General features: G+C 33.6%; 1 protein-coding gene across 13 annotated transcripts in view; it reads left to right on the top strand.

Moving 5' to 3' along the window:
- OXR1 (oxidation resistance 1) overlaps positions 1-14,612 on the top strand; it is a 448,199-nt gene that overhangs the window by 400,298 nt on the left and 33,289 nt on the right. For all 13 annotated transcript variants that reach the window (XM_027064028.2, XM_053208273.1, XM_027064030.2 and 10 more), the window contains 4 exons: positions 4,324-4,508; positions 7,481-8,235; positions 12,029-12,197; positions 13,326-13,488. In XM_027064028.2, coding sequence (XP_026919829.1) covers positions 4,324-4,508; positions 7,481-8,235; positions 12,029-12,197; positions 13,326-13,488 — 1,272 coding nt within the window. The remainder of the gene's footprint in view (positions 1-4,323; positions 4,509-7,480; positions 8,236-12,028; positions 12,198-13,325; positions 13,489-14,612) is intronic.

Below are 14,612 nucleotides of genomic sequence, written 5' to 3'. Positions count from 1 at the left end.
TGGTTGCATTTAAAATAGTCTCTTCAAGGGCGCCTGGGTGGCTCAGTCTGTTAAGCATCCGACTTTGGTTCAGGTCATGATCTCACTGTTGGTGAGTTCAAGCCCTGCCTCAGGCTCTGTGCTGACAGATTGGAGCTCAGAGCCTGGAGCCTGCTTCGGATTCTGTGTCTGCCTCTCTCTCTGCCCTCCCCCACTCGCACTCTGTCTCTCTCTCAAAAATAAATAAACAGTAAAAAATCTTTTAAATAAAATAGTCTCTTCATCACTGATTTTGAGCAATTGGTTTATGGTGTGCCTTGGCATATTTTTCTATTTGTTTTGCTGAGGATTCATTCAGCTTCTTGAATCTGTGCATTTATAGTTTCCATCAGATTTGGAAAATTTGGGACCATATTTAATTTTTTTTTTCCATCCGCTCTTCTTTGGGAATTCCAATTATGCATACTTTAGGCTGTTTGATGTTATGTCTCAGAGCTCACTGATACTCTGTTCTTTTTTCTTTTTCTCTATTTTTTTGAACAGTTTTAATTGCTATACCTTTAAGTTCACTTAATGTTTTTTCTGCCATGTCTAGTTTGCTTTTAATTCTTTTGAGCATATTTTTCATCGCTGTAAGTTCAAACTGGCTCTCATATCTTCCTTCTCCATAACTACCATGCACAGTCTACCTTATTTATTCTTCAATATATGGAATACAGTTACAATAGTTATTTTAATGTCTTTCTGTGAATTATTTTCTCTCTCACTTCTGGATTTGTTTCTGTTAATTGACTTTTCTCATTGTGATGAGTCACTTTTTTCTTTTTGTTTACATGCCTAGTAATTTTTAACTGGATATCAGATATAAACTTTATTTTCTTGGGTGCCAGATATTTTTATATTTATCTACCTATTTTTGTGCTGTTTTCTGTGACTCAGTTGTCTTTTGGAAACAGCTTGATCATATCATGACTTGTTTTAAGTTTTGTTGGGCAGAACCAAAGCAACTATAGCTAGTTTTACCCTTTACTGAGACAATTCCCTTCTGAGTTTTCTGGGGCCCTGTAAATTACATGTTTTTTTGCTGTGGTTATTAAGAACACAAACTGTACCTTTCTCTGTTGTCTCTGTGAATTGTTTCCTCTGCTTCTTTTGAGTGTTGCTTCTTTTCTCATCCTGGGATAGTTGCCATATACATAGGTAGCATTCAGTGCTCAGCTAGAAACTTGAAAGAAGACCTTCTGTGGACCTTCAAAGCATTCTCAATGGGAAGGGCTCATCTCTCCTTTCCTTTCTCTGCCTCTGGCCTGGAAACTCTCCAGTCAGTATGCTGCGGCATTTGTAGAGTTCATCCTTATTTGTTTTCCCTTATTCACATGGCACTCCCCAGCATTCTAGTAGCTGCACATAGTCCTTTCATGTAGAGAGTGTGTGTGTGTGTGTGTGTGTGTGTGTGTGTGTGTGTGTGTATGGTTTTAGTAGTTTTAGGCAGAATTAGTTCTTGACTAGAAGCAGAATTTCAGCTGTAAGTATTTGAATAACATTTTTATTCAAGTATCAAAGCAAAGATAAAGTCATTTTCAGAGTTAGGAACAACCTGCAGCCTGGTGTTCTTGGAACCTAATCACTTGCTGGAGGCTGGCTCTTCCTATAGGTTTACTGTAGTAAAGGTTATTTATGTAAAAATTGTGGAAATTTATCAACAATAATTATAATAGTTAAATTAGAGTGGACTTAAGACTGAAAAAAAAAGATGGGTACAAGCGTTTAGTCTGCTGGGATGGTTTCCCACATCATAGTTTTTTATCTTCTAGTATATACAGAAATATTATAGTGTAAGTGGTAACTTTTACAGACAGACTTTATTTTCTCCATGGAAGATTAGTCTGGTAATTGCACATAAAGGATTGACAGTTGTTAATACTAAAGAGAAATCTGTGATTAAAATTTCTGAAGGTCATGTGGATTAAGAAGATATTTTAATTTGAAACCTCTGACTGTAACATGTTCTTGCTCCTGATAGTATATCCAGATTTATGAAACAGTATTAAAAAGAATGAAGGGGGAATGCTTAACTATGAGTTTATGATTTCAAACTTGATCTTGGGTTAGATGAATTTCAGTGAGATTTCAAACTTGGTCTTGGGTTAGATGAATTTGAGCAGTTACTTTCTCAAAAGGTTTTTGTGACTTTTATGTTGAAGTAGTGTTTCTCATGGCCAACTCTTGATTTGGGGGAGTAACATCTGACACAATACCTCAGAGTCCCACCTAGAGTCAGAGGAAGAGAAGCTTGAAGAATATGTTAGCACATCCTTCAATAGCAGCAAATAAGGGCGAATTCCTGGGAATTCACATTACCAGGTTGATCAGTCTAGTGTTAAGAGGCAGGGTTTTAAGCCTCTTCTAATCCAAGAAGTAGAAGCATAGTTTTTGAGAGGCTTTACACATGATTTCTGTAGTTATACTACTAAGAGTAGCAGTATTCTAGAATTAATAGGTATACTGAATTAAAGCATAACCATTAATACTGGGCCTTTTCTGTCACATACCTAATAATCATTGTCTTTGCAAAAAAAAAAAAAAAAGTGAAAGTGTGTAATGTTTTGCCAGTGAACCTGATATTATACCATTATTTAAAACTAATGCTTACTTGAAATTTATGAAATCAAGGATGACCTGATGTTTTTCCAAAAACTTGGTGTTTGCTTTCCTTAATTCTTACTGATCTTGATTTTACTTCTCAAATAACAAGTTTATACAGGGCAAGATAGAGTAAGGAAGATAGAAGATCGGAAATCTTTAAGATTTTTACATTGTATATATTCTTTATTATCTATTGCGTAGGTTATCTGTGGCAATGTAAATGTCACTACAACATACTTTACCATTACTCTTTGACTTCTGTTGGCGTATGATCCAGGAATATAGACTGATATATATGAATCTATTTAAAATACCGTTCAAAATATGATTAGGCCATGGATTATATAAAGTTACTCCCTACTTAGGTGGTCCCTGGTCTGAACTAAAACAAATGCTGTTTAGAGTTTTAGATCGATTCTTTTTTTGCCACCAAAACCCACCAAAATGCCTGCAAACACATATGCTTCTTTCCAATATTGCATGTAGCTACTACAAATAATAAGTATGTTTTATTATCTTGAACCATCCGCAATAACTTTTTTCCACTTACAGTTGGGTGACCATTTTAGGTAGAGTTTTCTGCTTTTAGTCTTTTATTTGATCATTTTTAATGGTAATGTCTGTCATAACTTAAGTTTTATGTTTTTAAAGTTAAGCCAGGTAAAAGGTAAAAAGGTAAGCCAGAGCTGAATATGGACTTTGAAGGATGATATGATACCAATCAAGCGGGATTTGAGTTTTTCTTCTCCTTAATAGCTTCAGAAGAAAAGATAAGACAACTTTGAAGTAACTACTTAGTTTATTTTTAGAATTCTGTCTGGCTTTACACTTTTATACTTACGGAATATGGTAATAGATAGGAGTTAAAATGGGATTAAGGAATATTTAGCACATTTGGAGTGACTGTAGTTTATACTCGAATGTGGAAGGATTTTAGTAAAAAGCACAGACTGCCTGGATTTTTAATTTTGATTCCTCTGCTTTTCAGTTAGCCATGTTATTTATTACTTAGGATAAGTTGTCTAGCCTCTCAACCACCTTAATTTTCCCATCAGTATAATCATCTCATAGCTATGATTATGAAGATCAAATAGACAATGATTTATATAAAGCGTGATACATACAGAGCTTTCAATAAGTATTAGCTAATATTAGTGGGATCGGCTTCCTATGGATTTTAATTTGCTCATTTTTAAGTTGAGAGGTTGGACTCTTCGTATTTATATTGCTGTCTATTAAATGTATTTGAAATTTCATAGTTTTTCGTGATTAAATTAAAATGATTACTATGCCTATTCTTACAGATGAAGAAACTGAAACTTTTCATGCCCCAAGTCAAATAGCTAGGCAGTAACAGAGGCAAGTTGAAACAGAGACTTTTTTTAAAGAATATTTTAAAGAGATTATGCTATTTTTCCCTTGTATTGTATTGAATCATCAACACATAATTTATTAAACCTGCATTGTATATATGAAACTATATTTGGTACCTCTAGTGAGGGAACAACACAGGAAGCAGAATGTAAATTAGTGTAAAACGTATAAAATGTTTTCATGAGAGTGTCATAGTGCTTGAATGTACTACTTTTATATATAACAGAAGGCCTAACTTCAGAAGAAAATTAGTAAAAACAGCTAGACTACTTTGTGAAAATTTAAGCTTTGAAAATTAAATGTTATTGTCTTTTTTCATCTTAGGGCACAGTCAGTGGTGTGCTGCTGGTTACACCAAATAATATAATGTTTGATCCACATAAAACTGACCCTTTGGTTCAAGAGAATGGCTGTGAGGAATATGGCATCATGTGTCCAATGGAAGAGGTGATGTCAGCTGCAATGTACAAAGAAATTTTGGATAGCAAAATAAAGGAATCTTTACCCATGTAAGATTGGTATTTATTCTCTTTTGTGATTTTATTACATCTAGATAGTTGGCCCTTGTCGAATACTCTTTAGTATTTTTTTTATTATAACTGCTTTTCATTTTGTCAATAATGAAAAAGTATATGTAGTATTGAAAAGATTATTCTTAACACACCTTAAACAATTAGGAATTGTTTTAGGTTTATATTTGTATATTTTGTCAGAGAACTGGATGTTTAAAGTAACCTATAAACCTCATTTAATTTAGTGTTTACCAGCTCTTTTTATAAAGACACAGAATTTTAAATTATTTCTGTGACTAATATAAGGTAATACAAGTGAACTAGTGTAGCTTTCAGATTTTTCTTACAAGAGCCTGAAGAGTCCAGTGTGGGATATGGGGGAGATCACATGAGCATCATTCTTCCTCAGTTAATCTTGAAAGAGTTAACCTTGGAATATACTGGTCAAGGGATTTGTAGGATTCAAATAACATAGGTATAAGACTGCAACTCAGCACAGCCTTTGAAAGTGACGTGCTTGACCACAGGAATGACCAGAGATAAAAAGGAGGAATAAGAAATAAAAGGGGAAGAAGACAGTATACCACAAAAGGAAGGAGAAGAAGAAAGGAAGAAAATTGATAATGTAACAAAAGAACACCCTCTATTCTTCCATACATACTTTGTCAACCATTTAAAAATGGCTTCACTTTAACTGAGCCAAAGATAAATCCTTTATTAGCCCACAGAGATGTGGATCATTGTTCTAAAATTAACTTGTGTGGTACAGAACTGCTTAGCTAGGAAAGGAGCAAATTATTTTTGTTTCTGAGGCAGAGTACATGAGTTGTTAGGATACCTGTGGTAGAATAAAATCCCTTATTCAAGAAGTGTCCATTATACTTTCCATACAATAGATAGTATTTTGGCTTGGTAAACTCCTCTGTAGAGGTGCAGATAATTCCTAGAATATCCTCTACTTTAGTTATTTTTGTAGATCATCATCCAAAGTCACTTTGAGCAAGTAAGTATTGTTGAAGTGGGTGGAGGGATGAGACAAAGATAAAGGAGTAAAGGATTCGGTTAAAAGAAAAACAAGATTATATATGAATGCATATATTGTCAGTCACGGTTGAGATTTTTATTATGATTCTTTGGGATTCTCTTATGCTGAATGATCTGTAAGTATTCCACCAGGATGATGTAGAGCTCCTCTTTTTTGCAGATCGCTATTTTATAATTTAGAATGTCACCTGGAAAGACCATACATTTGGTCCAAACATTTAAAAAATTCCTCCAAAAAGAAGTGTCTTTTCAGTTCTTGCCTTATAAATTAATTAAAAACATTATTTGGCAGCAAATCAGATAAATAAAGCAAGTAGTTTTGCAGAGTAATGTCATGTGTAGCAAAACTGACTTATAAGATTTGATTTTCTTCCATCTTCTGCTTGGGAAGTTGATTTCAAAGGTATTGTTCTGGAACCGTGTTAAGCAGAAGCAGCATCATTGACAGAAATAAATATTTAGTCTTTTAGCATATTAACTGTGAAGGTTTTACAGCCTTTATTCAAACATAGATTCTCTTACATTTATTAATTTTGTCTCTTACCTAAGGGTCTTAGTAAGCATCCGACTTCACCTCAGGTCATGATCTCACAGTTTGTGGGTTCGAGCCCCGCGTCGGGCTCTGTGCTGACAGCTCAGAGCCTGGAGCCTGTTTCAAATTCTGTGTCTTGTTCTCTCTCTTTGCCCCTCCCCTGTTCATGCTCTGCCTCTGTCTTAAAAAATAAATAAACATTAAAAAAAATTTTTTTAAGTAAATGTTCATATACAGTTTCTCAAAATTTTGCCTTTTGCCAAGTTCCAAGACCCTATATATGCAATTTGAATGGATCACCAGTAGATGACACTATTACATTTTTAATAGCACAGATCACATGCTTTTGTCTCCTAAGGTGAATCAGGTATAAGGGAGGGAGAGAGATATATGAATTGTAATTCAACTAACACCTTTTTAAAAAATACATTTTACCTATTCTAGTTATAAAAATTGTACATACTTCTATGAAATTTGAAAAATATCAAAAAAGAATAAAAGTATTATCCAGCTTCACCATCCAGAGACAGCCAGTTATTTTTGTTTCAGCTTACATTCCTGTTTTTTTTTTCTATTCTTAAACAAATGTTCGTGGTTTCTCCACTCAGAACTACTATAATTTCCATTTGTCACAAACTGCTTTTAACCATCATTTTAAATTTCTGACTTTTATTTCATGCTTTATATAGATGTTTATACTACCTCCTTCTAGAACTTAAACTATCTAACTTTGAACATTAGTGCTCATATCTACAAATGCCATTAAATATGGAAGTCTTAATAGAATATAAACCATTCACATATCTAGTATCTGAACCTTTAGATGAACAAGTTTTCTCTGAATTAAGAGTGATTTCTGGTAGCCTGAAGAATTCCAGTAAGTACTGCCTCAGTTCTATTCCAGTTGGTCTTCAGCTTTGCATTTGAGCCTAATATTTTAGTGCAATCTCTATTCAAATAGATTACAAATATCTATGTAAATAAATAAGCACTGGGTGTTCATGTATCCATGTGGGTAATACCAATGTATTTTTTTCTTTATCAAGACATGTAAAATTTTAATCAAAATTTTATCTAAGCTAATTTTCCATATTCCATTAATGAATAATTTTTAGTGTAGAATTATAGCTTCACCCAAAAGTTACATCTTCAACCTCTTTTCAGGTAGATGAATTCAATTTGGAAATCTTACATTGATGTTTCTCAGATCTTAGATTATTGCAAAAGCTTGACTTAATTATTTGGCCTATCAGTATAAATCAAATTTTGATATGCTATTAAGTGATATATCCCTTTTAGAGAAACCTTTTTAGTACTAATTGAGTGTTAAGTTTGTGGGAAATAAAACCCTGCAACTTAAAAAGTAATAACTTTTAATTTTGTTTATTAACAGAGAGATAGATCAGTTATCAGGAAGGGATTTCTGCCATTTAAAGAAAATGACAAGAAGTAATACTGATGAAATAGACTCAAGAACCCGTGATGCAGGTAATGATAGTGCCAGCACTGCTCCCAGGAGCACTGAGGAGTCTCTTTCTGAAGATGTGTTCACAGAATCGGAACTCTCTCCTATACGAGAGGAGCTTGTCTCTTCGGATGAGCTTCGACAAGATAAATCATCTGGTGCGTCATCAGAATCTGTGCAAACTGTCAATCAAAGTGGTGGAGAATGTTTAACAGCCATATCAGAGTCTTCTACTACTGATCACTTAAAATCTGATTCTGGACATTCTACAAATGAAGTTGGGACTTCTTCTCTTAAAACAGAGTTCAATAATCTTGAAAAGGCCATTAAGGAAGGAGATCAGGCTACAGATAATTTTCAAGAGATCTCAGGCTCTAAAGAACAAAGCACAAGTATAAAAGGAAATGCAGACCAGGATTTTCTTAATGAGAATTCACTACATCAGGAAGAGGGTGAAAAAGAAAGTATATCTTTTGGGGAAGCAGCAGATTTTAAACAAAAGCAAACTGTCAACAAAGGAAAACAAGGAAAGGAACCAAATCTGGACTCCGAGGCAGAGGTAGAAGAACTCCGGAAACTGTGGAAAACCCATACTATGCAACAGACTAAGCAGCAAAGGGAAAATATTCAACAGGTGTCACAAAAAGAAATTAAGCATAAAATAGCAACTGCTGATATAGAAGGTAAGTGTTAAGGAATATATAAAGTTAATTCATCTTACTGCATATTGTCTTCCTCCTTCCTCACGGACTAAAAAGCTGCTGTATCATAGGCCACTCTGAAGGACAATCTAGTGGCCCTTGACTGCTACTTTTCTCCAGGGGTAAGTATATGGTGTCTAGTTCCTAGTCTTGTCTTTCCTTATCCCATGGCGGATTAAACACATAATGAGCATCTTTTCCACCATGTGTACACCCTCCTGACTGTGTTCTATCTTTAAACAATTAATTTCTTGAAAATGCACACAAGTTCTGGAATACCTTTGATTTTTCCATTTCTCTTAGTTCTTGGTATGTTACCTCATTAAAAGGCCTTTTTTCATTGCACATAAAATAATGTAATTGCAGTTTGTAATTGTAATAGTGTAATTGCCAAAGTTTGTAATTGTACCTTTTTTTAAAAAAGCGCAATTAGACGTACAAGTTTATTTCTGAAATTATTCCAAGTATCTGGAAGTCTATCATTGTCTGATTAAACATTTCCCTTTATAAGGCACCAAGAATAATAAATTAAAATGCCATTTCTCTTTCAGTTTGGTTTTTAGTAGTTTACTTAGTGAAAATTATAGTAGTAGACCATGTTGTTTTCTAACGTGCACTGCTTCCACTTAATACATAATGGGGTGTGCTTCAGGGAACCTAGCCAGCATTTCTGATATTCTGGCAGAATATTGATTCTAATCAATCCAATTTACATATGAAATTATAAAACTTAAATTCAGTAATTTATTGCTGAAATAAAGTTTACCGTAGTAACCATTTTTAAGTGTAAATTTTAGTGGCATTAAGTACCTTCATGTTGTACAGTCATCACCGCTAGCCATTTCCAGAACTTTATCATCTTTCCAAACAGAAAAGGTATCCTGCACCCGTGAAGTAGTAACTCCTCATTCTCCCCTCACCTCCTGGCAACCATCATTCTACTTTTTGTCTCTGAGAACTTCTGTCTATATATGAGACAACTCATATAAGTGGAGTCATAACAATATTTGTTCTTCTGTATGTGGCTTATTACCCCTAGCACAATGACTTTTAAGTTTTATCTTTGGTGTGGCATGTATGAAAATTTGCTTCTTTTTAAAGCTGAATAATACTCTATTATGCAGTTGACCCTTGAACAACATGGGTTTGAACTGTGCAGGTCCCCTTATACATGATTTTTTTTTTTTATTACATTACAATACTGTAAATGTATTTTTTTCTTACAATTTTCTTTTCTTTTTTCTTTTTTTTTTTAATATTTATTTATTTTTGAGAGAGAGTGTGTGAGTCGGGGAGGGGCAGAGAGAGAGAGGGAGACACAGAATCTGAAGCAGGCTCCAGGCTCTGAGCTGTCTGCCCAGAGCCTGATGCGGGGTTCGAACTCGTGGAACCATGAGATCATGACCTGAGCCAAAGTCAGTCACTTAACCAACTGAGCCACCCAGCCACCTCATGATTTTCTTTTTTTAAAGTTTATTTTGAGAAAGAGAGCACACAAGCAGGGGAGGGGCAGGGAGAGAGAGACAGAGACAGAGAGAGAGAGGGAATATGAATCCCAAGCAAGCTCCCCACTGTCAGCGCGGAGCCAATGCAGGGCTTGAACTCAAACTGTGAGATCATGACCTGAGCCGAAATCAAGTCAGATGCTTAATGCACCCATGTACCCGTTAGGATTTTCTTAACATTTTCTTTTCTCTAGCTTACTTTATTGTAAGAATACAGAATATAATACATATAACATACAAAACCTGTGTGAATCAAGTGTTTATATTATTGGTAAAGCTTCCAGTCAACAGTAGGCTATTAGTAGTTAAGTTTTGGGTGAGTCAAACGTTTATATGCAGATTTTTGACTGTGTTGGGGGTTGGTGTCCCTAACCTTGTCTCATTCAAGGGCTAACTATACATAACACATTGTTTTTATGTATTTATTTGTTAATGTACATTTGGGTTGTTTCCACCTTTTGGCCATTGTGAATAATGCTGCTCTGAACATTAGTGTACAAATATCTGCTCAGATCCCTCTTTTCCATTTTTTTGGATATATACCCAACAGTAGATTAGCTGGATCCTATGGTATTTCTCTGTTTAATTTTTTGAGGAACGCCCAAACTGTTTTCACAATGGCTGCACATTTTATATTTCCGCCAGCAATACATGAGAGTTTGGTTCAGTTTTTAAAATACGTACTGAATTTTCTTTGCACCATCTTTTTTAGATATCCTAATGATCTAAAGATTGTAGTCAGTAGATGTTAAAGAATTAATTTGCTCAAATAAAATTCTATAAAAGATTGAATATGAATAGTTCCTTTGTAATACCTTTTTCCTTATTCAGAACTAATGTTCATTAAAGAACATTTGACAAGTGTAGGAAATTTTTAGAAAATTGATAAAAATTACCTGAAATTCATCAATGAAATACTCATTGTTAACAATTGTTACATTTATTTTTGATTTTTGGTGTGTATGTGTGTATACACACACGTTTAAATACAACATGTATACGATTTTGATATTTGTAGGTATCTATACATAGATATTTTTTATATAAAATCAGGATGATAGTGTTGTATCCTTTGTTTACTTAATATTTTGTGTCATGAATAATTTCCCAAGTCATTATAGTTTTTGAAAATATGGTTTTTAATGGCCCTATATTTTAACAACTTCCATATTGTTAACACATTCAGTTGTTATTAACAATTCATGTTATTTCCTGTCTTTGATATTTGTAAAGAATGCTGGTGTGAATATCTTTATTTGATATCCTTGTGTCTTACGGTTTTCTTATATTTTGAAACCTTTGAAAAAGATAAAGTGAGGGATTCTGTTTAACCTAATGTGGTAGATTACTTTCATTTTAGTGGGGCTTTTGGGTGTGGGATATGATGTTAAGTAGCTAGAAGTTCTGTCATAGGGAAATAATCCAGATTTCTAATTTTTAGTGACTTTTTAATATAGCATGATTTAATAGGTACACAGCTGTGGAATATTTGTGGGGAAAATGGTAAAGGTTCACTCTTTTAATCAGATGCAAATATTGGGGCTCATATAGATTATGCACCTTTTGCAGTATTGTACAGAAGAAAGCCATGACTAGTACCCAGCTCTCCTGACTGTAAAGTGCTTATTCTTCCATAGTATGCCAACTTCGGAAACATGATGTCCAAAATCCTGAATTCTTTCATAGTGTCAGACCCTCAGTGTACCTTACATCAGCATCTCTATTTGGGAAGTTAGAGATATTTCAGGCTTAATAAACTGTCCACATGGCTGAGTCCAGCATATTTTTGACTGTTATATCCTACTTTCATATATATGTAAAAGCTTCAGAAATTTTTTTTAGTAAATTTTTGTTTATTACAACTATATGAAAAGTAAACCTTTTGAAGTTCTGCAAATATTTTTAGATATTCTAGAAGGTTGATAGAGAACATGCAGAAAATTATGTTTGTGCATATAATTACTTTAATATGGTTGTTCCACACAAAAATTTAATAGAAGAGTTGCTGAAACTTTCACATTTTTTCTTAATGCGCTTAGACATAATTTCAGTTCATTACTTGGGTGCTAGTTCATTGGTCTGGTTGTACCTGTCACTTTACCTTTGGAAGAAAATAAAAGTTCCTTAAGAAAATTCATGTAAGTAAGTGTCAGTAAATTAAAATTTTATTCTATATTTGTTAGAAGTTTGGAGATAAACATCACTTTATCTGAATTTTTTAAGCATGGTATATGAGAATGGAATGAATTCTGTTTGTATCTCATTTCTAGGTTCTGCACTTTTAAAAGAAAAGAGAAGGCATCGATTGCATAAGTTCTTATGTCTCAGAGTTGGAAAACCAATGAGGAAAACATTTGTTTCTCAAGCAAGTGCAACAATGCAACAGTATGCACAGAGAGATAAGAAACACGAATATTGGTTTGCTGTGCCACAAGAAAGGTAAAAAACAAAAACATTATTGAGACTGCTTGAATTAAAATTATCTTACATATCACTTAACACCAGTAGAAAAGTAGTTTTAAAAACTTGACATCAAATCTTTTAAAAATAATTTAACTCCTATTTTGTGTTTTTTAATTTACCCCCCTTTTTTTAAATATATTTTTTTTTTTTTTGAGAGAGCATGAGCTGGGTAGGGGCAGTGAGAGAGGGGGGGACAAAGGATCCAAAGTAGGCTCTGTGCTGCTGCTCTGTGCTGACAGCAGGGAGCCCAGTGTGCGGCTCAGACTCATGAACTGAGATCATGACCTGAGCCGAAGTCTGATGCTTAACAGACTAAACTACCTAGGTGTCCCTTAAGTTACCCCAGTTTAAATTTTATTCCTCTTTGTGGTTTAATGCAAAAAAAAAAATGAATTTTAGGTAGCTAAAATGTCATAGAGCAAGAAGTTTCATCAAAATATTAAATAGTATAGTTCTTACCTCAAGGTAGGTAATGATCTATAATCTCTTATCCCTACTAATTGATAGCCACAAACATAGATATTTGAAATGTGTATTTGATCCTCAAATAAGTTTATCAGGGATTTAATTATCTTTTGTAACAGCAGGTTTTGCTATGGTAAAATTGAAAATGGAGAAAGAGACTTAAAAGATTAGATCATCTGTTTCTGAACCAAGAATGCATTGTGTGTTCCTAGTATGATTTAAAAGTTAAGCACATTAAATTTTTATTGACTTGGGAAAATTTTGTGTAATGTCCACATTTATAAATTGTTTATTTCTGTTTTAGATAATTAGGTCATTGTGTGAATGAGGTCACGATCGCAGGTTCAATTTCCCTTCCCATCACTAGTTTCTTTAAAGATGAACATTATCATGGGTAGCATCTGAGCTTACTCAAAAACATGCCAAGGAAAATCTTACTAGTTTTCTGAGAACAATTTGACAGAATACAGCCAAGTAAATTTTTTTTGAGTTAATGTCTTCCTGACATTAGGCTTTGTTATCTCCTTAAATAAAGCATAGTATATTTTGTATTTTAAGTCTTCAGGTTTTGTGAAGATATTTAACAAATACCATTTTGTAAATGCTAGGTCTATTATTAATAGTCACTTGTTCTAACAGGACAGACCACTTGTATGCCTTCTTCATTCAGTGGAGTCCAGAAATATATGCAGAAGATACTGGTGAATGTACCAGAGAACCTGGATTTATAGTAGTAAAAAAGCTTGAAGAATCTGAAACAAATGAGGATTCTACTAATGAAGCTGCAGCCAGAGAATGGGAGGTAAGGAGAAACATGTGCAGGTTTTTTGTGGATCTTTTTTACTTCGTGTGAATTTATAGCTTTATAGTAGTACAGGCAAAGTCAAGTGATCTTTGCACAAAAGGATAATTTTTAAAGGTTTATTTTCCTTGCATACATGTTTATTGAATGAATCTGATTAGTGACCTTGGTTTACTACTATTTATTATTTTCCTTTTGATTTAAAATATTAGAGAAGCAACTTAACAATAAAATGACTTATTGAGTATATTTTAGAATACTAATTACTGTTTTACTAATTTTTATAAAACATTTATTTCTGATCTGATTCCTTTTAATATTATTTCCTGCACAGAAGAAGTACACTAGTCATTTGACACATTCATTCAAATTAGCACTGCTTTCTAAGTTCATTCCCAGGCATTATTTTGAAATGAATTTACATTAACGCTAGGGAATTAAGCTTAGGCTAATTTTACAAAGTGTAAAAATTTCACATGCTCAGATTTACTGAACTTGTTTAAATGGCCAGAATAACACTAATTAACTTTCTGTAACCTCTTGGAAATACATCTTTTAATATTACATATAATGTTTTACCTGCTTTGTCTTATCAGATTGATGGGGTGGCAAAATCTGTTTTTTCTGTTGTGGTTGCTTGGATTAATGTCTTCTTGATGCATTAGAAATTATAGAGCAGATGCTAAAATGTGATACTATGTGGGATTAAATTTTGTTATCCATTTGGTGTTAATGTTTATGGTTTATGTGATATGAATTTATGGTGCATGTCCTTAACATGTATAATGATTAAAGGTATACATGGCAAGTCTTTCATTTAAAATGTGAACCTGATTTTGAATTAAGTTCATTTTGTGTAGTCTGTTCAGCATCAGTTTGTACTGTAACTCCCAATATTATGGAGGGAAAGAAGTAACATATATTGAACATTTATTTTGGGTTCTTTAATACTTTAACTAACATTATTAATCTTCATACCAGCTTTATTCACAGTAGGCCCCAAACTGGAAACAACCTGAATGCCTCCTATCAGGAGAATGTATAAATAAATTTTGGAAAATTCATGAAATTCCAAATAACATAGCAATAAAAAAGATCCACTTGCATAGGCAACAACATGGATG

The sequence above is a fragment of the Acinonyx jubatus genome, chromosome F2 (assembly GCF_027475565.1).
Source record: "Acinonyx jubatus isolate Ajub_Pintada_27869175 chromosome F2, VMU_Ajub_asm_v1.0, whole genome shotgun sequence".
NCBI lineage: Eukaryota > Metazoa > Chordata > Mammalia > Carnivora > Felidae > Acinonyx > Acinonyx jubatus.
This window is presented reverse-complemented; position numbering and strand designations above follow the sequence as displayed.